Raw genomic sequence first — 24,925 nt, 5'->3', positions numbered from 1 at the left:
AAACCCATATGGACCAGCCTGGGCCCCGTCACGTAGACCCTATGGAGTATTTTAAGCTGCACCAGTCGCAGGCGCGCGGGGATCGCGACCTCTTTGGGAGAAGAAACTGCATACTGCCAATCCTCATCATCGAGTTCGAGGCCATCCCTGGTCCATTGCTCGCGCAACCCTAGTAGAAGATCCGCCCGAACATTAATTAGTTTCTTATAAATGAGCGAGATCGTACTCTCTGGCATATGGCCATCCAGGATCCGGTCCTCTAACGGAGAGGACTCAGGCACCTTCTCCCCTTCTACAAGGACTGACCGCAAGGCGTGGCACACTTGAGCGTATCGGAAGAACTCCGTGCTCCCTAGCTCATATTCCTTCTGCAGCTCCTCGAATGACTTTATCCTACCCTTTACCAAAAGGTCTCCAACCCTGGATATGCCGATCAGGTCCCATTTCTCAAACCCTTTTGTATGCCAAAGCTTTCCCAGAATATCAGAGTCAAACAGAGGGGTGGCAAGGGTAAGCTTACCCCTCCAGCCCAGTAAATCCGTCGCCACCTTCCATACATGCACGGCCACCCTGGTGGGCCCCGTAAGGGTTAAGTCCGACGACTTTGAGTACAACGCTCTGTGGTAATTACCCCCACGTAGTAACCATCGGTCCATGGCGAAGCCGGGGCTCAGCGCCGGACCATATACACCATGGTTAATCGCGCTCAACTGATTGGCCCAATAATAACGTCGAATGTCTGGAAGCGCGATACCACCGTCATACCATGGAAGCGTCAACTTAGCAATCGCTATGCGCGGACGCCCTTCCCACAATAGCGCGCGCTGGTGGCTTTCGACCTCACGGAAATAACTGGCCGGGACCAAGTCAAGGGTATTCTGCAGGGCATAGAGGAAACGGGGAAGAGACATCATTTTAAACAGGGCGGCACGGCCAAGGAGGGAAAGCGGCAACCGCCGCCAGCCCGCCACGTCCCGTCGCAGACGTGCCAAGGGAGGGAGCAAGTTCTTCTCGTATCGTAAAATGGGGTCGGTGGAAATATAAATCCCCAAGTACAAAAAACCCTGCTGGGCTATCTGGATCGAGCAGTTGCGCGGGACAGGCGGGACATCCCCACACAGGACATACAAGTATGACTTCCCCCAATTGATGACAAGACCAGAGTTCCTACCGAAAGAAGTCAAGACGTCACAAACCACTATAAGAGATTTCTGAGGCGAGGCGAGGTATAACAGAATATCGTCGGCGTAAAGTGAAATACGGTCTTCGTGGTCAGGCGACCAACGAATCCCACGTATATCGGGGTGCCATCGTATCCACGCCGCCAGCGGCTCAAGAACAAGGGCGAACAACAACGGCGACAGGGGACAACCCTGCCGGGTGCCTCTCCCGAGCTCGAACCGTGTTGACGCCCGCCCGTTCACCACGACGCTAGCAAGAGGCCCCTCATAAAGCAACCTCACCCAGCCTACAAATCCAGGCCCAAAGCCGAACTTGGCTAGCACAGCCCACAGGTATGCCCACTCCACCGTGTCGAAGGCCATCGTGGCATCGAGGGACGCCACAATAGCCGGCTCTCGCATCGTGCCCGTCCTAGCAATCACTCCATGAAGGCGTCTAAGATTCAGTGCAGTGTTACGGTGCGGGATGAAGCCCGACTGATCCGGGTGGATCAAGTCGCCAAGCACCCGGACCAGGCGGTTAGCAAGGATCTTAGCAAGGATTTTCGGCTCGGCGTTGAGAAGTGATATCGGCCGATAGGAACCACACTTGTCCCGGGGCTTACCGTCTTTATGTATTACCACAATCGTCGCCAGCCGTTGATCGAGCGGAAGAAACCCATTCACCCGCGCCTCCACGAACATGGCGCGCAGGTGAGGAGCCAACTTATCCGGATGAAGCTTATACAGCTCAATCGGCAAACCATTTGGGCCTGAGGCCTTACCGGAGCGCAACGCACGGATAGCACACGCCACTTCGTCTACAGTTATATCTCCATCAAGGTCATCCCTATCAATGGCAGAAAGGCAGGGCAGAGCGATATCACGCAGAAGGTCACACGAGTCCTCAGTCGACCTATCCGAAACCGAGGTGTATACCGTACGAAAATAGTCAGAGAAACACTGAACTATACCGTCGGGGTCAGTGACAACCTCTCCTCCATCCATCGACAACTCCGGCACCACTCGATTAACATGCTCTTTTTTATCCAACCACGCCAGCAATTTCCCGGCCTTATCACCAACATCGTACAATCGACCCTGCTGCTCCCTATGGAGGGTCTTGGCAGCGTTCGTCACCAGATCCCTATATTCCAATTGCTTCAAGCTCAAATTATGCAGTGTGGCCGTTGCAACATCCTCTTCCAAGGCCACATCTAAAGCCGCTATCTCGTCCTCTACTTGTGTCACCTCGGCGTCTCTCCGCCGCTTGGCGGCCACTACCAAGGAAAGGGCCTCCCCTCTCAATACAGTCTTAAAAGCTTCCCACAAGGACACTGCTGATTCAACTGAACCCTGATTATCTTGAAAATAGTGATCAACTGTCTTCAGCAACGCACTGCGCAGCTTGGGGTCACGAAAGTACCAGGGGTTAATGGGAGCCACCCTGCCCCCCACCACCCGGCCAATATCCAGATGGGCCCACACCGGCGAATGATCAGATATGCCCCGTGCCATGTGCCTAGCCTCAGATACCAATGAGGCGTGCGCAGCCAGAGTGAGCAAGTAATCAAGCCGAGAGAGACTTCTGTGGGCCCCGGAATGAAAGGTATATTGTCTCTGAGTGGGGTGCCGTAGCCTCCAACAGTCTACCAGGCCAAAAGTATCTATAAAGTCAGGAAGCCACTTCTGAGCACCCCCGGTGTCCCTGGGCGGGTACCTATCGAGCATTCCAGATCCAACCGCATTGAAGTCTCCTCCCACCACTAACATCCCTTCGGGGAGTTCCAACAAGGCCTTGCCCAGATCAGCAAACGTGGAGGCCTGCAGGGCAGGGGGGACATAAACAGAAACCAATACGTTCTGCCCTCCCACCTCCCCGCCACAGTCACAAAGCGCCCCCTGTCATCAGTGATGGTGGAGTCAACCTCAAATGGTAGGGAAGCTCTAACAAGTATGCCCGCACTCCTGGAGCCCGAGGAGAACCCCGAGTGAGCAATGAATTTATAACCCTTTCTGTTAAGTGCATAACATGTATTCCCTATAAGGTGGGTCTCCTGCAGGAGGACCACATCCGGCGAGGTCCGTTTCAAGAATTGCTGGACTATCCCCCGTTTAATACGATCCCCTAAGCCATTAACATTCCAGCTAATTATGTATAAGCCCCTATCCCCCATCCCCAAACACAAAGAGACCTCCACCCCCCCCCCCCCCCGGAGAACCACGATCGGACAATACTGACAACAATTGCTACGCCTTGCGAGAAAAAAACAACCCCCAACAACAACCCCAACATCCCGAATCCCCCCCTCCCTGCACCCCTGCGTCAGCTTACAAAGCCCCCCCAACTTGCAGTGTGCCTGTCGCCCTATCAAAAACAAATCTACAAAAAGTACCCCAAGGGAGGAAAGAGCTCCTATCTTCCCCCCGCCGCCCTCCCATTACTGCAGTAGGGTGCGAGTCACTGTCCGGGGCTGAGTCAAAACAGACCGACACCGGAGGTATCACTTCTGTCCATCCCGGTCGCCTTCCGCTCCATCCACGCGGTCCCGGCCGGGCTGTCGCCGAGGGAGCGCATCCAACCAGTCCCCTGCCATGTCCGGTGATTCGAAGAAGAAAGTCCGATCCTCATACACCACACGTAGCCTGGCGGGGAAAAGCATGGCATACTTCAGGTCCATCTCCCGAAGCCGCCGCTTCACCCCCAGGAAACTCTGCCTCTGTTTCTGCACCATCTGGGTGAAGTCAGGATAAAAGCTCACAGAGGCATTCTGAAAAGGCACCGGGCCTGTCACCCTCGATGCTTGCAGGATAGCGTCTCGATCCCGAAAATTAAAGATCCGGGCGACAATCGGCCGCGGGGGGGCTCCCACCTTAGGCCGTCCGCCAGGCACTCGGTGAGCCCACTCAACCGCAAAAAACTTGCCGAGGCTCTTAGGCGCAAGATGATTCACCACCAAGTCCTCGACGAGTAAATCCACGGAGAGCTCCTCCGAAGTTTCCGGGACCCCAATAAGGCGCACATTATTGCGCCGGGCCCGACCTTCAAAGTCTTCGAGCCGGCGGGCGGAGAGGTCATTCGCGGTTCGTAACTTACGAACCTCAGCCTGGAGTTCCGAGACATCGTCCGCGAGGCCAGTAGTCTTGAGGTCCAGGGATTTGACCCGCTCATTGGTTTTGCCCAGGTCCGCGCGAATCAAGTTGACATCAACCAAAATCATGTCCACCTTGTGCGCCAGGGTCTCGAACTGTCGCCCAATCGAAGATTGCATCCCATCTATCGCCCCCTTGATATCCTGCAATGATAACTCCGAGGCTGGGGATGAATCGGCCTTCTGTGCTTCCAGCGCCTGTCCCGATCCACCAGGCGACCCCTTCTGCTGGGCATAGCGATCCATATTGTTGGATTGGGTATAGCCTCCCCGCCTGGTAGTCTTAGACTTCGGCTTGTCTGCCTCCGATTTGGTCGACATCTCGAACAGCAGGGCGGTCAGTCGCAAAAAGACGTCCCTCACTCAGCCAGAGGAAACAGGGTCAACTAGGACTTCAGCAGCCAGCCAGGGTCGAGTGGAGGTCTTCCAGATAACAGGGGATCGGCACGAAGCACTCCCAACCCAGAGCAAGCAAAGGGCGAGAAAGCGAAAGTGAAAGTGCAGCGGCACCCGTCCGCCAGTTCACACCTCCCAAGGCCGCTGTTGTTCAATTAGTGGCCGGGCATCCTGCCAACGCAAGCCCCTGGCATCCTTCGGAGGTAGGACGCAATCTTCCGCCATGCACAACTTCGGTCCCCGGTGGGCGTTCTTAGCCCGGACAACGTCAATCGCCCCAGCTGTGACTCATCTGCAGGATTCCGTGCATGAAAATCAGGATTTAGGACAGGATGATTGCAGGAGGGCGTGAGGGTCGCGGGAGCTCAAGGCTCACGCGGCCATCTTGGTCAAGCGCTAGGCTCCTCCACTATTTTTAATATTTATTAAAAATCTAATTTAATGGTAAAGTTGGATTTTTAATAAATATTCAAGGAAAGTATCTTTTTAAAAGTTTTGTTTTCCCTGCCTGAAGGTCCTAAAGGCTAATTTTCATTAGCTCTCTGGCAGCTGCCCAGGCAGTACATGACTTTAATGAGGTGTGAACATTTCTTCTAGAGCAGGGACAATGGCTTGGGTGTAGGGAGGATTTTTCTTCCTCTGACAGGAAGACCAGTTAGGATGGACCCAGGAACTACTTTAACTTAGAAAGGGTCCAGCCCAATCACAAGTTATTGTGAGTTGAGACCTGGGGATGTCCTACTTTTGTTCTCTAGTCAGACTGGCACCAAAACCAGTGGGAGGGTTTCTACCTCCCAAACTGGTTTTGAGTGAGCACAGAGGAAGGGACTGCTCATTTTCTAAGTGAGCACACTGGCCCTGCACAAGGTAGGAAGGGTTTTTCCATATTGAATTTTAGGAGTAAGGTTCACTATGGGACTGTTTGCAGTAGGTCAAACAGGAATTGCTGCAAAAGTGGGTAGGGTTCCCCTGGGAACATTTACCCTATTGCTGAGGGAGAAGCCAGGAGTCACTTCCACTCACTAGCTAGTGCCAACTATAACTATGGTTTCCCAAGGTGCCCTCCTCAGACCACTTTCTGGGCCTGTCAAAGAACAGAAGAAAGACTTCAGCTGCTATTGAGATCTGGTAGGAGACCTGAAGGACTGGACCTGATGCCGCCTGTACCCAGGACAAAGAAGTGGATTCCAAGGGTCAGTTGGCTGAACTTCTTTGTGGCTACAGGGACATAACAAGGTGCAAGAGGCCTTTTTCCTGAAGTGCCTATGTGACCAGTTGCAACTGGACCAGGACTAGACCTGCTTGTAGCGTCTGATAGAGTGAGGTCTCATGCCTATGTCCTCTCACTGAGGTCCTGGGACCCTTTGCTGTGTCTAAATGGCCTTCTTTTACAAGCTCTGAAAAGCTGTGGGATATATTCTGACTTCCAGCCGCCATAGGACGAGGACCAACCAGCTGAGCCGATTCAGCCACGGAGCTACTTCGCTGAGCTGAAGAAACAGGGGTTTCCCATCTGGAGTTCTCTGCAGCAACAAGTCCTTTTCAGCAGGAACTTGGCAAGAAGGTATCACGCCTCCTAGAACTCATCTTTGGATACACCCTGGAGCCTTGTCCCACTGGAGGATTCTAGGCAACGAAAAAGAGACTAAGTTCAAATGTGGAAATCCATACTGGGCAAAGGAGCCAAAGGTATCTGACCATCGAGAGGACTTTTCCTGCTCTGATCTTTTCCCGCCAATAGCAACGGCTTCAGCAAGACCATGCTCACAGCCTATTTGGCTTCGAGAGGACCTCACTGGACACAGTCTGCTGCCTTGCTTTGCTGGAGGACTTTGAGTTTCATTTCAGAGACTAAGTCTTAAGGTGAAATCTTTGACCAGTATTAACCTGCTTGGTGTGTCCGACACGCACTCTCTCGCTGTCGGCCTGAAATTGCATCTATATCCCAGTCACCCACAAACAGTGACTACTGAGTGTTTTTTACTTTTTCTTGGTGCTTTTTTTCTTCAATCTTAAAAAAATCATATTTCCAGATTCACTTATTGGATTTTTTTATTTTTTTGTGTCATTGTGCTTATTAAACTAACTTTATTGACATAAATTGGAGTGGAATTTTTATTGTCTTGTGTTTTTGACTTTTTAATTGTTCTCGTATTTCAAATGCTTAACACATTCTCTCTAAGTTAAGACTGTATGCTTTGTGACATAGCTAGCAAAGGTTGAGCTCAGGTATAAATTATTGAAGCCTTTGCCAGGATCTAAAAAGTTGGTGACTATATGACTTGTGATCTACCACCATCCAATTAGGAATTCTCTTTCCTACACTGCTTTAGGGCTACAGGCCACTAGCTGGTCATTCAGGGTGCAAATCCACCAGAGAGATAAGGAACTGCCTCTATGTCATTGTTTGGAAACCCTGAAAAGATCCCCTGAAATGCGGCTTCTAAGGCATTGTCTCCTTTGCTAGTGTTGACATCAAGATTTATGTAAGGGCTTTGGAGACCAAAGGGAATTATCATCTACAAAGACTGAAGTACCTTACCCATAAAGATTTTGGGGCAGATTTTTAAGGCCCTTGCTCCAATTTTGCGTCACTTTTAACATGGGAAAAGTGACGCAAAAGTGGCGCAAGGGCCTTGTAAATCTGCCCCTTTGTTCAAGGCAGTAACACAGAGACTGTCCCACCAGCCAACGCCTTTCAACCTGATTAGATAAAGTGTTCTTTTGCAGGAACTCATTAGAACTGAGCTACCACAGATAAAGTTGGATACCATTAATTTGGTAGCAAAATGTGAAGGCTTTAATATCGGTTATGTTGAAAATCACATTTATATTTCTAATAAAAAGGGAGTCTTAATAGTTGTGCCTAATTACTGCAATCCTTTTTAACTTATATTTAGAAGTTCTGTATCACATGCTAAGTAATGACCCTAAGAGGTTTTATTTTAAGGCAATAAACTGGACTAGAAAATGCACCCTTCATTTGAACAATTTGCTTATCCATATTGCAAATTGGAAATCAACCATGACAGCATGAGTTGGTAACAGACCTGGAGTCATCTTATAATTCAAAATAAATTGAGACAGGTGGCTCAGGGTAAGGCCAACAATTGATCTGCTAAGAGATTAAGGAGGCTGGCTTAAATACATTTAATGTTAACTTAGAGTAATTGGGCATATATACCTTAACAAACTGGAAATACCTCAACCATACTTTTGAGAATATCAGAGAGGTATAAATGATCAGATTAGGCCAATAAGCACATGAAACTATGTTGTATAAAATGAAGGAGGCCACTCCAAGAGACTACTATACTACTATTTCACTAACCTTTCCAACCTACTAGGTAAGGTTTCTGGCTGAGGTTCTATGCTGCATTTCACCAGTGGCATCAGACAGTATTAATTGGGTTTAAAATCCTCCCATAGTTCCTTTTTGGAGCGGTGGATGGCAAGGATGCTGTTATCTGTCATTCACCATGGCCAAGAAATGAGTGGATTATGGCAGATGAAGAGTTTATTCAGCTTTTAATGAACCATATTTCAATCAGATGGGTCCCATATATTTTCAGTATTCCCTGGTGCTGTGCGGTAGTCAAGGGATAGTCCCAATGACAGTCCTACATAAGGAGGGTTTGCATCAGATTACCATAGATAATTTTAGAGTTATGCTTTCTCAAATTCAGTCATAATTGTAGCAGGGGTATGTGCTTAATTTTGGTTTTGCAAAAGCTTGCTTACCTGGCACGGTTGTTTGCTGCACCTATGTTCAATTACTTTGTTTAAGTTCTATTCTTTATTCCTCATAGAAACCTAGTACCTGGATGAACACACTATGAGCCTGACACAAATCGTTCCTGAGGGATGCACGTGAAGGGGCTTCATCATATTTACAAAAAGAAGTTGCAACATAAAACAGAGGACACAGTTCCCTCTGCGGGATCAGACCCTGGTGGTAAAGGGCAGTAAAAAAAACAAAATGCCTTGTTTATTTTACTATCAAAAAGACAATCCTGCATCAGGTTTGACAGGTGGCTCTTTCATGTAGACGGAGTCGTGAGTCAAACTTAAAAACTGGCTTGGTGGTCAGTTCTAAATTTGGCAGATGGGGGCATCTGCCAAATTATAAATCACCCCTATTGTATTTACTAAATCAGGCAAAGCCATGCAAATTGACTTTGGAAGGCTTAGTAAATGTCAAAAAGGATTTTGCGTCAAGGTTGCATCACTGTCATGGAGCAGCCCCAGCTCACTCATCTATTCATTTGCCCACCCACTGATTCATTCCCTCACTCAGCAATCACTGATGGAACACTTTCATTTAAATAAGGCACAACTATTGGCTTTGACAATGCTTTCTTCTCTTTCCTTTCTGAAATGAAGACTTTGGTGAAGAATAAGCATACAGTATGTAACCACAAAAAAGGATCAATTTGTTATGTTTAATAATAGTGGTATTCCCAGAACAAATGTGTTGCTCTTGCGACAGGTAGATGTGTGAACTTAATTTAGATGAACACACAGGGACAGATTCATTCAAGAAAACAAAATAAGAATAAAAGGACCAATTTAAACTGGAGTGTAAAAGGACCACTAGGCCAAGAGTGGCTCTGGGTCAATAACTATTAAAAACCTGTATAGTATTTATAAAGCATATCATATGGAAATTAGGTCACCAACAAGAACTCTTCAGATGATAAGTGCAAAAGAACACAATGGAGCAGTATACTTTGACAAGATGTGATATGATGTTGAGGTAACTTCCCAGGAATGATCTTGGTATACCCAATGTCATCCCAGCAAGTGATATTTTCACCATTGTTTACTAACAATGTTCCCAATTATCTTCAGTGTAGCCACAGGTTTTTTTTCGGTTTTCAAATGCCTAGTAGCAAAGAGTATCAATTAAAACAATTACACCTACTTTTAAAACCACTTTTCATTTGCCTAGCACAAAGTGCCATACCACTCATGCCTATACATTGGTATTAGCCTCTTTCATGTGCCTCTGAAGTGCTCCGTCAACTAATGGATAAAAAGTCAAAATTCCATAGCATAAAACATGCAAAGCATCCCATTTTTCCTACAATTACAACATTTGCATGCAGAGAACGTTAGGGAGTAAGTAACATTCATGCAATATAGAGGAACCAGTAGTTCAGTGACTCACCAGGCTGTTTCCACAGTCTGACATATTTTGGGTCTGGGAAGTATCAGTACTCAGAGCAACAAATTCTAATTGTAAAAGACACAACCTTGGCACAGGATGTACAAAGTGCACAGGCATTCTGGGAGACCTTCAGAGAAACAAACTGGCAGTCAGTCTGTTTAAATTTATTTCTAAGGATACCAGTCCAAAATTTTGAATTTCAACACACTGTCTCCAACAGCAGACGTGTACATATCAGTTTTTAATTTTGCAGATTTTAAGCTCTTCAGGAGCATAACAAGTCTAGACATGGGTAATTTAGGACAGAAGAATTAATAGAAGCAGTGAATCCAGAAACATATCTTGCCCTGTCCACATGCGAAGAAGATGTATGCCATATTTCCATGTCAATTAGCAACAGGTGTTGCTATGCTTCGCATTCCCACATGTTTCATAGACCTGAAAACGAATATAGACCACTTTCATTTGAACAAAAGTAATGTTTTAAGTCTGGAGTTGGTAGGCCAAGGTGCTAGTTCATGTCTTGGACAGGGTGATGGAAGAGATCCAATCCATCAAACGGGGTTTGAAATGTAAAGCTCACCAAGGAGTTGTAAGAAATCAGGTACATATAGTGTTGAGAGATTGGAGCTGACAAAGTGAGGGAGGATTGGTGACAATACATGACGGGAGAAAGCAGTACATCAATCCTCCTTTTGATTGTGGTAGACTAAACACCACCATACTGTATAAATAATTGAACACCCCTTCCGAAAAGTTAATAATTGAAGACTACATCATATCATATCAACAGCCTGTCCCTGTAATGTCTCTATAGTAAGGGGTACTTTGCTAATGGTGATCAACGTTTTAGGATATCAACATTGGGCATTCATTTTTAAACCAACCCGAAACAATTTGTTTGATCTTCTTTCTTAAGCATCAATTCCCATTTCAGAAACAAATGTCAACACTTTTATGATTTTAGTATACTTTGGCATCACATCTGGTGTACAACACCTTTTTCACATCTCCCTGTTTAACTTTTTCCATTATAACCTTTGTCATTATCTGCATTGCTGAAGAAGTGTCCAGTATGAGTAATTCATTTGAGCCTGAATTCTTATTACACATTACTTCTTCGTGGCTGGCAGATATCTGTAGATTTAAAAATGTAGCTATAAGAAATTGGGTTATTGATTGAGAGGGGTAGAAACCCCAGTCAAGCAACAACCACAATCCTTGTCAGAGTGAACAACAAAAGTCACAAAATTAACCTGTGCTTAACACTCTTGCACAAAAGCAGTCAGGTTTAACTTAGAGGCACTATGTAAAGTATTTGTGCTGCACATAATCTGTAATAATGTGAAAACACAACACAAGAAAAATTCACCTTGGCTGGATTGGCTGGCAGGTAGGTCCTGGTCTCCTGTCGGTTCTTCTGCCACTTTCTGGCAAACAGTTTTCCAAGTTACAACCTTTGGGGTTAGGCAGGAGTAGCACTTCTAAAGGATCCAGGACTTAGGTGTTAGAACTCATTTAAGCGGAGGGAAGGTGCCGGATTCATAGAACTTGATATGTCCCTGTAGCTAACACAGGAGGCCAACCAACTAGCCCTTAAACTCAATCTGGTAGACCCGGGTTCAAGCAGCAAGGCAGGCCTCAAACAGCAGAGCAGTCCTCTAATAGCAGAAGGCGTCCTCTGAGAAGCAATGCAGGCCTCAAGCAGCAGGGCAGTTCACTGGTGTACTGAAAAGTTCTTCTGATGGTACAATATTTATATCTGGTGCCAGTCTTTAAAGTGGGGACATACTGGGGTACCTTCACACCTGATTCTAAAAAGTTATTTCCTGCCCCTGCCAAGGCTCCAAGAAGTAGGGGGTGACAAATGATTATTGTCAGGTTCCTTTGTGTGAGTACTGGAGGAATCCCTTTGAAGTTTAAGTAGGGTAGGGAACAGCTCTGCCCCCAACAATCCTGGCAGGATGGCTCATCCTGCCAACACCTAGTCCCCTTCATCACACGGTCTGGGAGGAATATATAAACCATTTCAGCAGAGCAATTCACAGTCATGCGACCCGGGACACTGGCAGCTGGCACCAAAATAGGTAGGGCAAGAAAATGTCACATTTCTAAAAGGGGCCTTTTTGAGAATTGTGACCACAAAAATCCAAATTTACCATCAAAGAGGATTTTAAATTACAATTCATTTATGTCCAAGGTAGGCCTTACAGTAGTGAATAACAAATTTAGGAGTTTTTAGTAAAACTTGAAAACAATTCCCACTTTTTAAGTACAATGGACCCTTCCCTACAAGCTATTTAGAGCCTCTCTCAGGGGTGACTTTTGTGTAGGAGTAGACAGAATTACGCAGTTACATAAAAACACCGTGACATTTCGCAGACTTCCGTGAGTGTCAGTATTTATTTATTTATTTATTTATTTTGGCGATTTTTAGAGCGCGCAAATACCCTTGGGTGTCTCGGCGCTGTAGATGCAGAACTCTCATGGGGGGGGGTAGGAAGGTTTAGGCAGGGAACAACCAGGTTTTTAGTTTCTTTCTGAAATTCAGAAGGGTCGGGGCACACTTGATGTGTAGAGGGAGTGTGTTCCACAAAATGGCTGTGGCCACTGAGAAGCGTTTGTCGCCCCAGTTGGCCCTTCTTGTACGGGGGACCATGAGTAAATGTGCTGAGGATGACCGCAAGGTTCTTGTGTGTTCAAGCGGTCGGAAGGCTCTTCTTAAGAATAGGGGTCCGTGATCATGGATAGCCTTATATGCTATGCATAATGCTTTAAATTTGATCCGGCTCCTCACCGGTAGCCAGTGCAGCTGTCGGATGTAGGGGGAGACCGATGCAAACTTAGGGATAGATAGCAGTATCCTGGCGGCTGCATTCTGCACTGTTTGCAGTTTATTGAGGACCTTTTGTTGTGCATTGAGGAACAGTGCGTTGCAGTAGTCAGTTTTGGAGAATACCAAAGTACTGACCAGGGTTTTGCCTGCATGAGGAGGAAGATATGGGATTAATTTTTTTATCCTTTTTAGAGTGTGGAAGGAAGAAGAAACCACTGCATTAGCATGTTGCTGAAATGACAGCTTGTTATCGAAGATAACGCCCAGGTTGCGTACCTTCGTTACAGGTTCTGGGGGTTGTCCCATCTGGTGGGGCCACCATTGTGGGGACCAGGTAGGTTGGAGCCTCCCGAATGTCATCACTTCTGTCTTATCAGAATTGAGTTTAAGACAGTTGCCACTTGTGCTGATTTTTTGTGCCAGGAGCTTGTTCTGGACTGTAAAATCAGTGCGAATGACACCACGTGCCGTGCCAGAAGGTGCAGCTTCTTTCTGCTGGTTGAGTAGATTTTCTACTAGAGCAGCAGCTTTCTCAACACGAACACTGGCGACCTGCCGTGACCACCCATGTTGAGAAATCATGCAGGGACTCGTCCTAGCGCTTGATTTTCTAGCTCACCAACTTAATGCTGGTGAGTCTGCGCGAGAAAAACTCCACCCAGCGGTTCGTGGAGTTATTCTGGAACTCACAGTTTCAGGTGGATCGCAGAGTGGGCAAAGCTCAGCAAACTCCGCCAGACTAGCAGAGTTTTTTGCTCAGTCTTACTTTAGTATATTAAAAAGGAAGTTTAGGCTGTTAGTATTGGAAAAACCAATGCCAATGTTAATAATGATACATGTACATATAGGAACGAGATCACATTCTTATTATCAAATTCACCCATCACGAATTCTCTGTCAACCCTGACACAGAAACATGTGGTAAGGCAGGCTCTGAAACCTATGCCTGAGGTTACTGATTGACAGGTCACAGGTGGGGTAGCACGTAGATGGCAGACAAATGCACGAACAGGAATCTCAGAGCAATCTCACAGAGAGGTGTAGCTTCACCATAATGGTCCAGGGAGATTAGACCCAATTAAGCACACATTTCCGCAAAGGTACAGGCATTCCCAAAACACCATGAAGTTAGATGCCACACGAAGTTAGGCACGCACACCCAATCAGGACACAGCACATACAGTACATACACGCAGTGATCACATGACCCTCATGCCAGACATCTGGACACATTATCAATTGGCCCCATTGTGTCCAACAAGATAGAGGCCCACCTGTATTTGTTATCAGGGGCATTATTTATTATTTTAAAGTCAAGGCCCGCATTCTTTTACCCAAAAAAGGATTACTGGAAATTGTTTATGATACCCAAAGAAATGTATAAAACCTTGCTTAGATCAATTGTACTTTGAGGACGTCCTCAAATGCGCTTCTGTAACTGTACTCCCAGCCGCAGATTTTAATTAAACCATCTGTTCCTGTTTTGCCAAACGCCTCTTGTCTTTTATTTTTTCAAGGTAAATTCATCTTCGAGCAACAAGACCGTGCAAAAGGTTTATTTCGCAAATTTGAAATGGCAGTTGAAAACTGCACCACAGGTTGCCATGGCAGGCTTGAGAAATGTTTTAGTGGGCTACTTGAGTGGGTGGCAAAATGAATGCTGAAGCCGATTAGTAGCATTTAATTCACAGGCCCTGAGTACATGTAGTACCACTTTAATAGGGATTTACTAGTAAATTGAATGTCCAATCTCGTGTAGGCCAATTTTCCCATGTTTAAGAAAGAGAGTGCTAGCACTTTAGCACAGGTTAGCAGAGGTAAAGAGTCCTAATGTCACGAAAACAAATTCAGAAAACAGTCAAGTTTAACAATAGCTTTTTTACAGTAACTGTAGAACAGCTTTCATTTAAAACTGGTATTCATTTTAGAATGAACTTGCATGATACATGGAAAAAAAAATGGAAAGGGTAAATAAAAAAAAGATTCATATATTATTTCTAATCTCTTGAAGAGGTGCATGATAGAGGGCGAATTAGTGACCTGTGCCACCCAATTGTGGCTATCTAGCCCACAAAACATTTCTGCAGCCCTGGGAAATGGGTGCACAGATGACGGTTGAGAACCTCCTGTCTGTGGCGACACATCATCCTTGCTATCTCAATGAAACCATGAGCCATTCAATCCTTTCTGAACTGGCCTTCTAGGGAACACTAGAGCAAATAAGGCCTTAAAGCAACTATGGTATTTGCAGGCTGTTTGATAATAGTGATGATCTATACGGTTTCTGAAACGGAAAAGAATCTCAACAGTTATCAGTCAGGAAGAGGAGATGCATTAGACACTATAGGAAGATGTATTCGGAAAGATAAATCAATCAAGCTCAAAAATCTCCAAAAAATAAATTTGGAAAATTCCTTTTCCTTCCAATAGATAGTTATTGTTTCCTAATCATGGCTAATTACCCAATCAGCCCAAAAAACATACTGTAGGAAGATTCGAAGGTCATGTAATTTCTATAGCAGAGGACATACTTTACTTCACTCTCCTTCATTACTGAGCAATGATAGAGATGGAGGTTAAAAAGGTAGACACAGATCAGGTAAAGTTTGATTGGAGCTCCTTGAGTGATGACACAGTACAGTGGATTTGATTGTGGCCATTGGCAGACACTGACTGTACTTTTTAAAGTATGATTGGAACAGATGTTGATGGTCAGGGGTACACAAGGGTCCTTATTACAGCAGAGATGATAGCAATAACAACCATTAAAGAGGGGAAAAATGCAACATTAGGTTAAAGCAGTGGTATAATTTCTCAGCTCGATAGCTGTGCTTTTGAAATGAAGATGTGTTTCGTCGGGTATGTTAATGAATTTGGTGGAGAATACAAAGTGTTATTTGTTTGATTAACTGAGGCACACAGGGTACAACTTGAGGTATGCACTAAGCATGGCTGAATGCAATTTATTTTAGGAAATGTAATAGTTTCAACCCCATAATCCTGTTATGGCATAACCTCAAAATTCTGTTACCTTCTAAAAGCCCTTGGCAACTTGTTTTTGTGACTTCTTTATGACATTATGGAACCTCAGCACCTAGCTTGCCAGTGGCTTCCAGTTCCTGCTTGTTCCAGCCTGATCTTTTCCCGCCTTTTGATCAAGTGACACTGCCACCGCCTGGGTTTTCCCAGCCTAGGTTTTCCCAGCCAGGTTTTTTCCGTTCACCGTTCTTCCTGCCAATAGAAGCCAGGACTACATAATTGCCAAAAGCAAGCCCGTCTATGCCTGTCGGCGACTGGACCGCACTCAGGACCAGGAACTCTGGCCCCACGTCCATTCAGTGCAACACTAGAACCACAGCCGCTAAAGGAGCCAATGAACACCGCCCTTACTCCCTTGCCATCCTGCATGACCTCAGCAACACACACCAGAAAACACGCTGCTGCAGTGCATCTCCCAGCATCACCGTAGGACATTTCTCCTGCACCAATTACAATTTCACCTGCAACACGTCAGATGCCGAAACCACCGCTTTGCACCCACAGTTCGACATGCTCCTCAACGTCAGATCCCTCTGGAAACACTGTACCGAAATCTGGGACCTCCTCAACAGCAACACACCAAACCTTCTCTCCAGACCGATACATGGCTGAACTCAGCATCCAACCGCTAGCTGACTGCGCCAACTGCACCACTCCCACTAGACCTACAAAAACAACAACTACCAAGCTGGTACACGAACGATATGAGGGACTCCAAGGACTACTGCAAACAACTTGAGAGAAAATAGAGACTCATAAAAACACTATGGCAACCTCCACTTGCACAGTTAACCTCAACCTCTAACACAAACAACAATGAGGCACAAAGAATAAGGCCCTACATCTCAGACTCGAAGCCAGCTCCAACAATGGCAAATATGTCTTCACCAATGTCAAGGAGCTCTCCAATCCCTCACCTGCCAACAACATCATCCCATCCCAAGCACTCTGCAACGACCTCTCAAACATCTTCAAACAGATTGCCAAGACCTTCAACATATTCAAACCAAAAGAAACCAATATGAACTCCCCCGACCAGCCAGATACCTCCTTCATCGCCCAACATCAGCTAAGCAGCTAGAAGCCCCTCTCGAATGAAGAAACAACGGGCCTGATGAAAACCATCCACTCAGGAGCCCCCTCAGACCAATGCCCTCACTCCCTTCACAACATTAGAAGAACCATCATCTCCCCAGCACTCACTGATGTCATCAACACCTCCATAATCACCGCCACATTCCTGCCTTACAGGAAAACCAATATTGGACCCCAACACCCTCAGCAGCTACAGACCTATCTCGCTCCTGCCTTTTCCAGCTAAAGTCATTGAGAAAGCCATCAATACCCAATTCGCAGAACACCTAGAACTCCATCAACTCCCAGACAGTTCTCAGTCAGGCTTTAGCACCAACAACAGTACAGAGACAACCCTCATTGCAGCCACTGATAACATCAGGAGCATCCTCTAAAAGAAGAAACAGTTGCATTCATTCTCCTCAATCTCTCTGCAGGTTTCAATAAGGTCTCCCACAATCAAAAAGGTTCAGCATTTTGGTATCTGCGGACCGGTCCTCAAGTGGATATCCTCCTTCCTCAAAGACAGACTCAATGAGTTAGACTTCCCCCCTACATCTCATAACTCAAGATTGTCGCTCAGCCTTACACGGTTCAATGTTATGTTATGTTATTGAAGATTGTAACACGCACAGATACTCTAAAGAGTGTGCCGGCGCGGCCATGAAAGGGTAAAGAAGAGCTGATTTAGATGAAAAGAAATGTTTTCAGTCTTTTTTTGAAGAGGTTGGGGTCCTGGGTGCTGCGAAGGGCAAATGGAAGTGAATTCCAGGCCAAGGCAGCCATGAAAGCATGGGAACTGCCACCCATTCTCTTGAGACGAAAATGAGGTATGTAAGCAAGAAGCTGAGAAGCTGAGCGCAACTGTCTAACAGGAACATTTCCTTAGATAGATTGGACCAAATCCATACAAGGTAGAATGTGCCAGGACAAGGGCTTTGAACTTAACTCTTTCGGCCACAGGCACCAGTGGAGTTTGCGCAGATGTTGTCTTACGCTGGTTCTTATAGGGATGTAAAGAAGCCTGGCCGCTGCATTCTGGACTACCAATGTCTACATGAAGCTCCTTGCGACATCATCAGAGCCCAAGGCATCAACATAGTATCCTACGCTGATGACACACAGCTCATCCTCACACTTACTGACTCAACCAGAATAATCAAAGCAAACTTCACCAACTGCATAAGCAATATCGCTACTTGGATGAAAATCAACTGCCTCCAACTCAACACAGACAAAACCGAAGTCCTAATCTTCGGCAACAATCAATCCCCCTGAGAATCCTCTTGGTAGCCCTCTGAACGTGGCCCCACACACACCCCTGCAGACCATGGACAGAACCTGGTCAGAACCTGGGGATCATCCTGGACACCAATCAATTCATGAGCAGATCGATGCCATCTCCTCATCATGCTTCCACATCCTGTGAATGCTACACAAGACTTTCAAGTGGATCCCACTGAACACCAGAAGAATGGTCACCCGGGCTCTTATCACAAGTAGACTTGATTACGGAAACGCCCTCTATGTTGGAATACCAGCCCATGTCCTACACCGACTCCAAAACACCCAGAACGCCGACGCAGACTCATCCTGAACATCCCACGAAATAACCACATCATACCCCCCTTGCATCAAGAAGACCAGAAGCAGAGAACGCTCCTTCTAAAACCTCACAGCCAAGACCTGGGACCACCTCCCGAAACACCTCAGAACCTCTCCTTCCCTCATGGACTTCCAAAGGAATCTCAATAGTTCTTCCAGACAAAAGACATGATCTCCTCCTCCCCCCTCAGGCCTACCCTACTCAGCACCTGGATACCCTCATGGGTGATAAGCCACGTTCTAAAAAATCCACATAATATAACATACATAAAACTTGCTATAGTTTGATTGTGTACAGTTGGGGAATATTTATCATATATGATTAGGATTGTCATTTTGTATTGTGTATTATGTTCACGATTACCTTAGGCAGTTGGCTGACTGCTTTCTTTTGATCATCACTCAGTAGTGCGGGAACCGCTTCTATCTTCTTGCGAAGTGAGATATCTGTCTCTATTTTAGGTTCCTCTGGAAGCAATTTCAGTTTTGCTTTGATGGTATCTTCAGGTCTCTTGTCCACATCTAATTCTTTGACTGCTTTCATATCAGCCATAAAACCTTCTTGAAATGGTGAAGCATCTTGTTTAAGTGACTGCTCTGAGGGTAAACTCTTCTCTGATGTTTCCTCTTTCCTGCTGACAGGAATCTGTTGATTTTCCAAAGTGAGATATAATCAATCATACAGTATCCCCTTTATTATATATTATAAAGTGGCAAGCTACACCATATATAAATGCGATCCCACACAGTACATATGTTTAGGAAAAGTACATTACATATTAAGAGTTTATCTGTGAGCACTCACCATGAATACACCCTAATAAATTTAACAATGGAGGCAGACCGATGTTTTAACAGCAGCTTGCTTTTCACAACTTGCTCACCCACATGGCAGAGTCAGACAGCTTAATACCTAAATAATCAAACTCTTCAACTCTTTCAAGCACACTGCCACCCAGGGTAATCCTACATCATAGCGACATTTTAGGATTAAACACCATACATTTGTTTTTTGGGCATTTATCTCTAGTACATGTTTACTGCAAAATATACCAGATTTCTCAATTAAGATCTGGAGCCCTCTTTGTGTTTTGGAGATCATTAGAGTATCATCAGTAAAAAGCGACACAGGCACCTTTGAGCCTGTTAATGTACGGGAGTCATTCTCACAATGAGACAAAAATTCTATACAGCATTTACGAAAAGAAGGACGTTTTGGTGAAATCCTTTTCTAATTTCTATTTTTCCTGAGAGTTCGCCATTGGGGCAACAGCAAATCTGCACACAAATTTTTGAGTATAACCACATAATATTAGCAAGTATGTCAGAAGGAATATTCAAATTGAGAAGAACTTGCAACAGCTTATCTCTTGAAAGCGTTTAAAATGCTGCTCTTGGATCAACAAAAGCAACCTCCACTCATGTTCCACCAAATCGGAAAGAATAAAAAATCCTGATCTACTCTACGTAATTTATAAAAGCTGCTTAAAATTGACTTAGGATTTGATTTTCTGCCATCCAGGCAGTGGGTTTGTCCAGTATCTACTTATAGAATACCTTTTGTAGATTATAGATTGTCAGTCAGGCTAATTGACCAGTAATTACGTGGTTCGTTAAAAGGTCCCTTTTTAAATATGGGTAGTATCTCAGCACCATTCCATGGGCTGCGTATCGAAGCTCCTGACAGAATTGCATGGAATAGAGCATTTATGTACGGCACCCATATATCAGGATCAGAGCACGAAAGATCAACAGGAATCTTATCCAGACCCGGGGTCTTACCTGGGTTCTGTGCTGTAAGTGCCACTGCTGTGTCAGCCATGGAAAAAGTAATAAAACATTCATTACTAAGAGTGTTTTGGGAAGAAAAGGAATGTGTAGTAAAAGTGGTGTAGTAAGGACTCCCTTAATACGTACATACATTGTTAAGTTAGCATAACCACGTTAGAAGTTAGAAAGCCATCTTGCTGCTTTTGCACACGACACTGCGTTCACATGTTATTGCTTAAACGAACTGCTGACTCGAGTTTTGCCTCACACGAGAGCAATCTGTTGTTACCATCCCGAGCTCTGCAAAGCGACCTTGGTCTGCACACGATGTGACAAACAGTCTGAGTTGTTAGACAATGCATGTTTTCCACTCTAGGTTGATCGACCCACTATTTAGTCATAACACACGAGCAGCTGCACATACCTGAAAGTTGGTGCTTTTAATATCACGGACATCATGTTTATTATTCAGACCGAAGACGAGCCTTCCTGCGAGAAGACTCCTGATGCTCCTGTGATGTGATTTCACTAAGCTGATCTTTGAGGTATGGGGTCCCCTATTCAAGCCTAAGAGACCTTCTGTTAGTCTAATAATAATATTAGCCTCTTAGTAAAGGGAAAGTGGTAGTATCCACTGTCATTATAACATGATCACCCCTTTTATATTCTATGGAATTGTAACTATGTTGATGGTTTTGATTTTAATCATTTGTCTGCTTGTATTAGCCAAAGTACTGCATATTAGGACACGTGGTCTATAAAAATAAACTCTTTTTATTTTCACCGTGTCTCTGTTGATTCTTGTTGTGGACTGATGTGAGAATAATATACGAACAGGTATTTCCGATTCCCACCATTCCTGAGTATGTACTGAGTCGCGTGTTCTGGGTTGTCTTTTCATTGGGACCGCCGAGCTAAATCTCGGATAACGAATGGGACACTTATGCTAGCCGGATACTGGGTTCTGGGTTCTGAGGTGAGTTTCTGGTACACCACAACTCACTGAGGTCCTGGGGTTCTACGCATAGTTCTGTGTATAAGCAGAATCCCTGCAACATGGCGCACCTAACGTTTGGTCTATGAGTTGAAACGCCTTAGTAGTGCTCGCGTTTGTCCACAACACCCTCATTCTTGTTTCCGGATAACAAGTCTGACGGATTTAAACCTACCTAGGTCTATTGATATAGGTTCTTTCAAGCTTGATAATTAAAAAGGTTAGTGAACCCTTGTGCTACTGATAGTTTCACGTGTGTGTTGTCCTAATGTCGGTGGATATTGCGGCACATAGCCGTGCAGCTCTGAAACGTCATTTGACGCAGTATGGGGTACCGGACACTGGTATGAACGTCATCTTTGTAGTGGGAGCCGATGCGGCTCATCCCTATGAGTTGTTCTACTCTTGGGTGACGATTCCAGCGGTGGGGGATGATGGCACCTTTCATTCTTACACTGCCGCTGCAGTGCCGGCGAACTATACGCCGTATAGCACACAGGAAATACCAATATCAGCTTGGCAGCACCATATTTGGTTTAATGGCGCCCTTCCCCATGTGGTTATACCGCCGAGAATGGGCCCTTTATCAATTGCAGGGGCCACTTGGCCGGTACTAGCCGGATTTACGCCTCATCCCCGTTACCTCACGGTGACGGTGGATGAGCTGCGTGTACTACACACTGCCCTCATTACGGTATATAGGGCGTTGGTGCAGTATGTGTCGCGCAATATGCAGGCGGGGGCACCTGCTGTTGCGGGACAGCCTACTGATCATCACGCGGTGGTCATTAGTCCTGTTATGGTCAGTTCTGTTATGGGCAAGCGCCCCCAAACTAGGGATGATTTCCCCTTTTGGCTTGCTGAACAATTTGACCAAATAGAAGCGGTTTACCCGAATACTACTCCTGTGGAGAAACACAGGATCCTCACCATTAGTTTGCCTAAGGACTTAGTCCCCCACATTGATGATTGTGCAAATTGGGGCAAGGTCTTTGCAGCGACGTACGCGCAGTGCTATGGCACTCCGTCTATGTTGCAGCTGCCCTCCGTAATCAAAAGAGTTCAAGAGAACCATGGTGCGGAGTCTGCGATAGAGTTAGGGATGCGGCTCCTCGGGCAATTTGACCTGGTGGCTACCATGATAATTGGTAACCTGAAGGGTGATGCTTTGCATTTCCAGGTTCGTAATGAACTGAAACGAGTTCCTGAGGAGGACAAACCGCAGGAATTTGCGAAAATAATCGCAGAGGCATATCGGGATTTGGGTCGTAGCTCTTTAGGAGTTAAGCCTGTAATAAAGAATCCCGATCTAAAACAGCAGGGTAAGGCAGAAACGTCTGGTAAGGACGAACGGCCCTTTTTTCCTAAACAAAAATGGCAGGTTAAACAACAGGGAAAGCAGCAGCAACAGAAACAGGGCTCTCGGCCTGCCTCTCCCGTACAGTCAAGTAGCGAACGCACTTATGATCTGCGCGATCGTGCTGCTATAAAGTCTCCTGATAGATTTCAGGTTTCTGAACAGCGCTCTCCTCGTTCTTCACAGGAGACATCGGCTACACAGTCCGGTGGCGGAGGCGGTGGCAAAGGTCGGGGTGCTCCACAACAGCGTGACCAGCCCCGACAGACTGAGGGTAAAGGCAAGCAGGACGAATTTGCACGACAAAGACCCCCGTTTCAGAAGAAGAAAGTGGCGGCTCTGACGGCAAGGTATGCCTCAGATAGTGCGGACACAGCTTCGGAACCGGACATGGGCGCTGATGCTCCTGGACAGCGCAGCGGAAATTACCATAGTCCGTCAAGCTCTGCGTCCATTTCTGGCGGTGACAGCAACTGATATATCGGTTACTGTGGAAACAGCTGACACCAGAGTGGCTCCCCCTGATAGACTTTATGAAATAGTCTTATTAATTGAGGGTGACATACAACGTACAATAAAAGGGATTTTTTGGGATAATCTGACCACCACCTATGATATCCTCCTAGCGGAGGCAGATTGGCCCCCAGCTTTCATTTTAGAGGCTCCTAGAGGGGAGGAAGTAATCCTCCCGTCCTTTGCACACACAGTGCCTAAGGACCAAGCTGAAGTGTATGCTGAGGAGTGGGCGCTTGCGCTTGCGCCGGCGGTGTATCGTACTCAGGTGGGATGGGACAGATTGTCCCCCTGCCATGAGATTCCATTGCGGTCTATGCCCCAGCCTCAACCTCAATATCCTATGCGTCGTGAAGCGAGACCCCACGTCGCGGCAATCCTTGAACAATTGGAATATCAGGGTGTTATTGAAACATGTGTGTCCCCTATGAATAACCCTTTATTCACTGTAACGAAGCCTGACGGCTCGTACCGTTTAGTTTTGGATTACCGGCACCTAAACTCCCATTGCCGGACCTGCGCGGTACAAAATACACATAGCTCGGCTTTGGTCGACAGTCTCGTGCGTAAAAGATTTAAAACGACACTTGATATTTCCAATGGCTTTTTTAGCCACAACCTGTCCACACTGAGTAGCCAGTGGACAGCGTTTACTTCAGGCGGAAAACAAAAACAGTTTACAAGATTAGCCATGGGTTACAAAAATAGCCCTGGCGTCTTTTCTGCTCGCGTGGTTTCTCTCTTAGAAAGAATAGACCCCGAAGCATACTCCTATGTTGATGATATCTATCTTACGGATGATGAGCTGATGCCGCATCTGTCTCGGGTTGACAATATTATCGTGAGTTTTGCTGACTATGGCTACAAATTCAATTTTGCGAAGTCTCACATCGCAGAATATACGGTGTTGTTTTTGGGCTACGAGCTCAACAATGAAGGTAAGGGGTTAGCCCCCCACTTTCTGGAAAAGTGTGCACGCTTAAGTGCTCCTACGACACTGAAGAAATTACAATCTCTGCTGGGTTTTCTGAATTTCGGCCGTACGTACATTCCTGATTATGCCCAGCGTATCAAGCCGCTTTACGCCTTGGTACAGCCTTCGTTTTCGGAATCTAGCTGGCAGCTAGAACACTCTGCTATTTTACAGTCTTTACAGGCTGACCTTCTTGCTTCACAATACTTGCTGACACGTGATAACCGCACTAACCTGGTAATAAGAATAGTACCAGGCGCCGTGGGGTTCACGTATTTGACGTTTAATGAGGGCGACACAGTCCCCATTGCGTACAAATCCCACTTGTACACCTCTGCGGAATTACGTTTTTCCACGGTCGAAAAAGTTCTGACTGCTGTGCAGATGGCGATCAAGGAACGCGCACTGTTGCATGGGAAACAGATTCTGGTTGTAACTCCATATCCTGCTTTAGAGGCAGTGACTAAAGCAAGTGTACCCAATTCTAAAGCTTTGCATCCACGGTGGATACAATGGGCTACAACACTGACGTCGCCAGACGTCACTTACATCTTTGATGCCTCATTACAGACTCAAGAGTACTTGCAGTATGAATTCGTTCATCCGGCACCTCTGTCTTTGCGCCCGCTCGAAGAATACCATTGTGTCATATACACTGACGGGTCTGCGCAACCCGCAATTGGATCGAAGCACGCTTATTCAGCGGCTTGCGCAATTGTCGTGGGTACATTCGTAAATGGTGAATTCCAATCTGATGCAGTGCATACGCAGTCATTGGGTGATTGTACCGCGCAATTGGCGGAGCTCCGGGCTCTGGTGCTTGCACTGGAGTTTGCTGATCCCCGAGTCACTACTCTTATAGTGAGTGACTCCTTCTACTGTGTCC

At 46.0% G+C, this 24,925-nt stretch overlaps 1 protein-coding gene across 1 annotated transcript in view; it reads right to left on the bottom strand.

Annotated features, from left to right (window-relative positions):
* Positions 1-24,925, bottom strand: part of LOC146798868 (nesprin-2-like) — a 1,144,883-nt gene that overhangs the window by 490,444 nt on the left and 629,514 nt on the right. Inside the window, exon 69 of the mRNA XM_085627789.1 lies at positions 18,797-19,078. Within this exon, the coding sequence (XP_085483915.1) occupies positions 18,797-19,078 (282 nt within the window). The remainder of the gene's footprint in view (positions 1-18,796; positions 19,079-24,925) is intronic.

Source organism: Triturus cristatus, chromosome 9 (genome assembly GCF_964204655.1).
Source record: "Triturus cristatus chromosome 9, aTriCri1.1, whole genome shotgun sequence".
Lineage (NCBI taxonomy): Eukaryota > Metazoa > Chordata > Amphibia > Caudata > Salamandridae > Triturus > Triturus cristatus.
The sequence above is the reverse complement of the archived record's forward strand: the minus strand, read 5'-3'. Positions and strand labels throughout refer to the sequence as shown.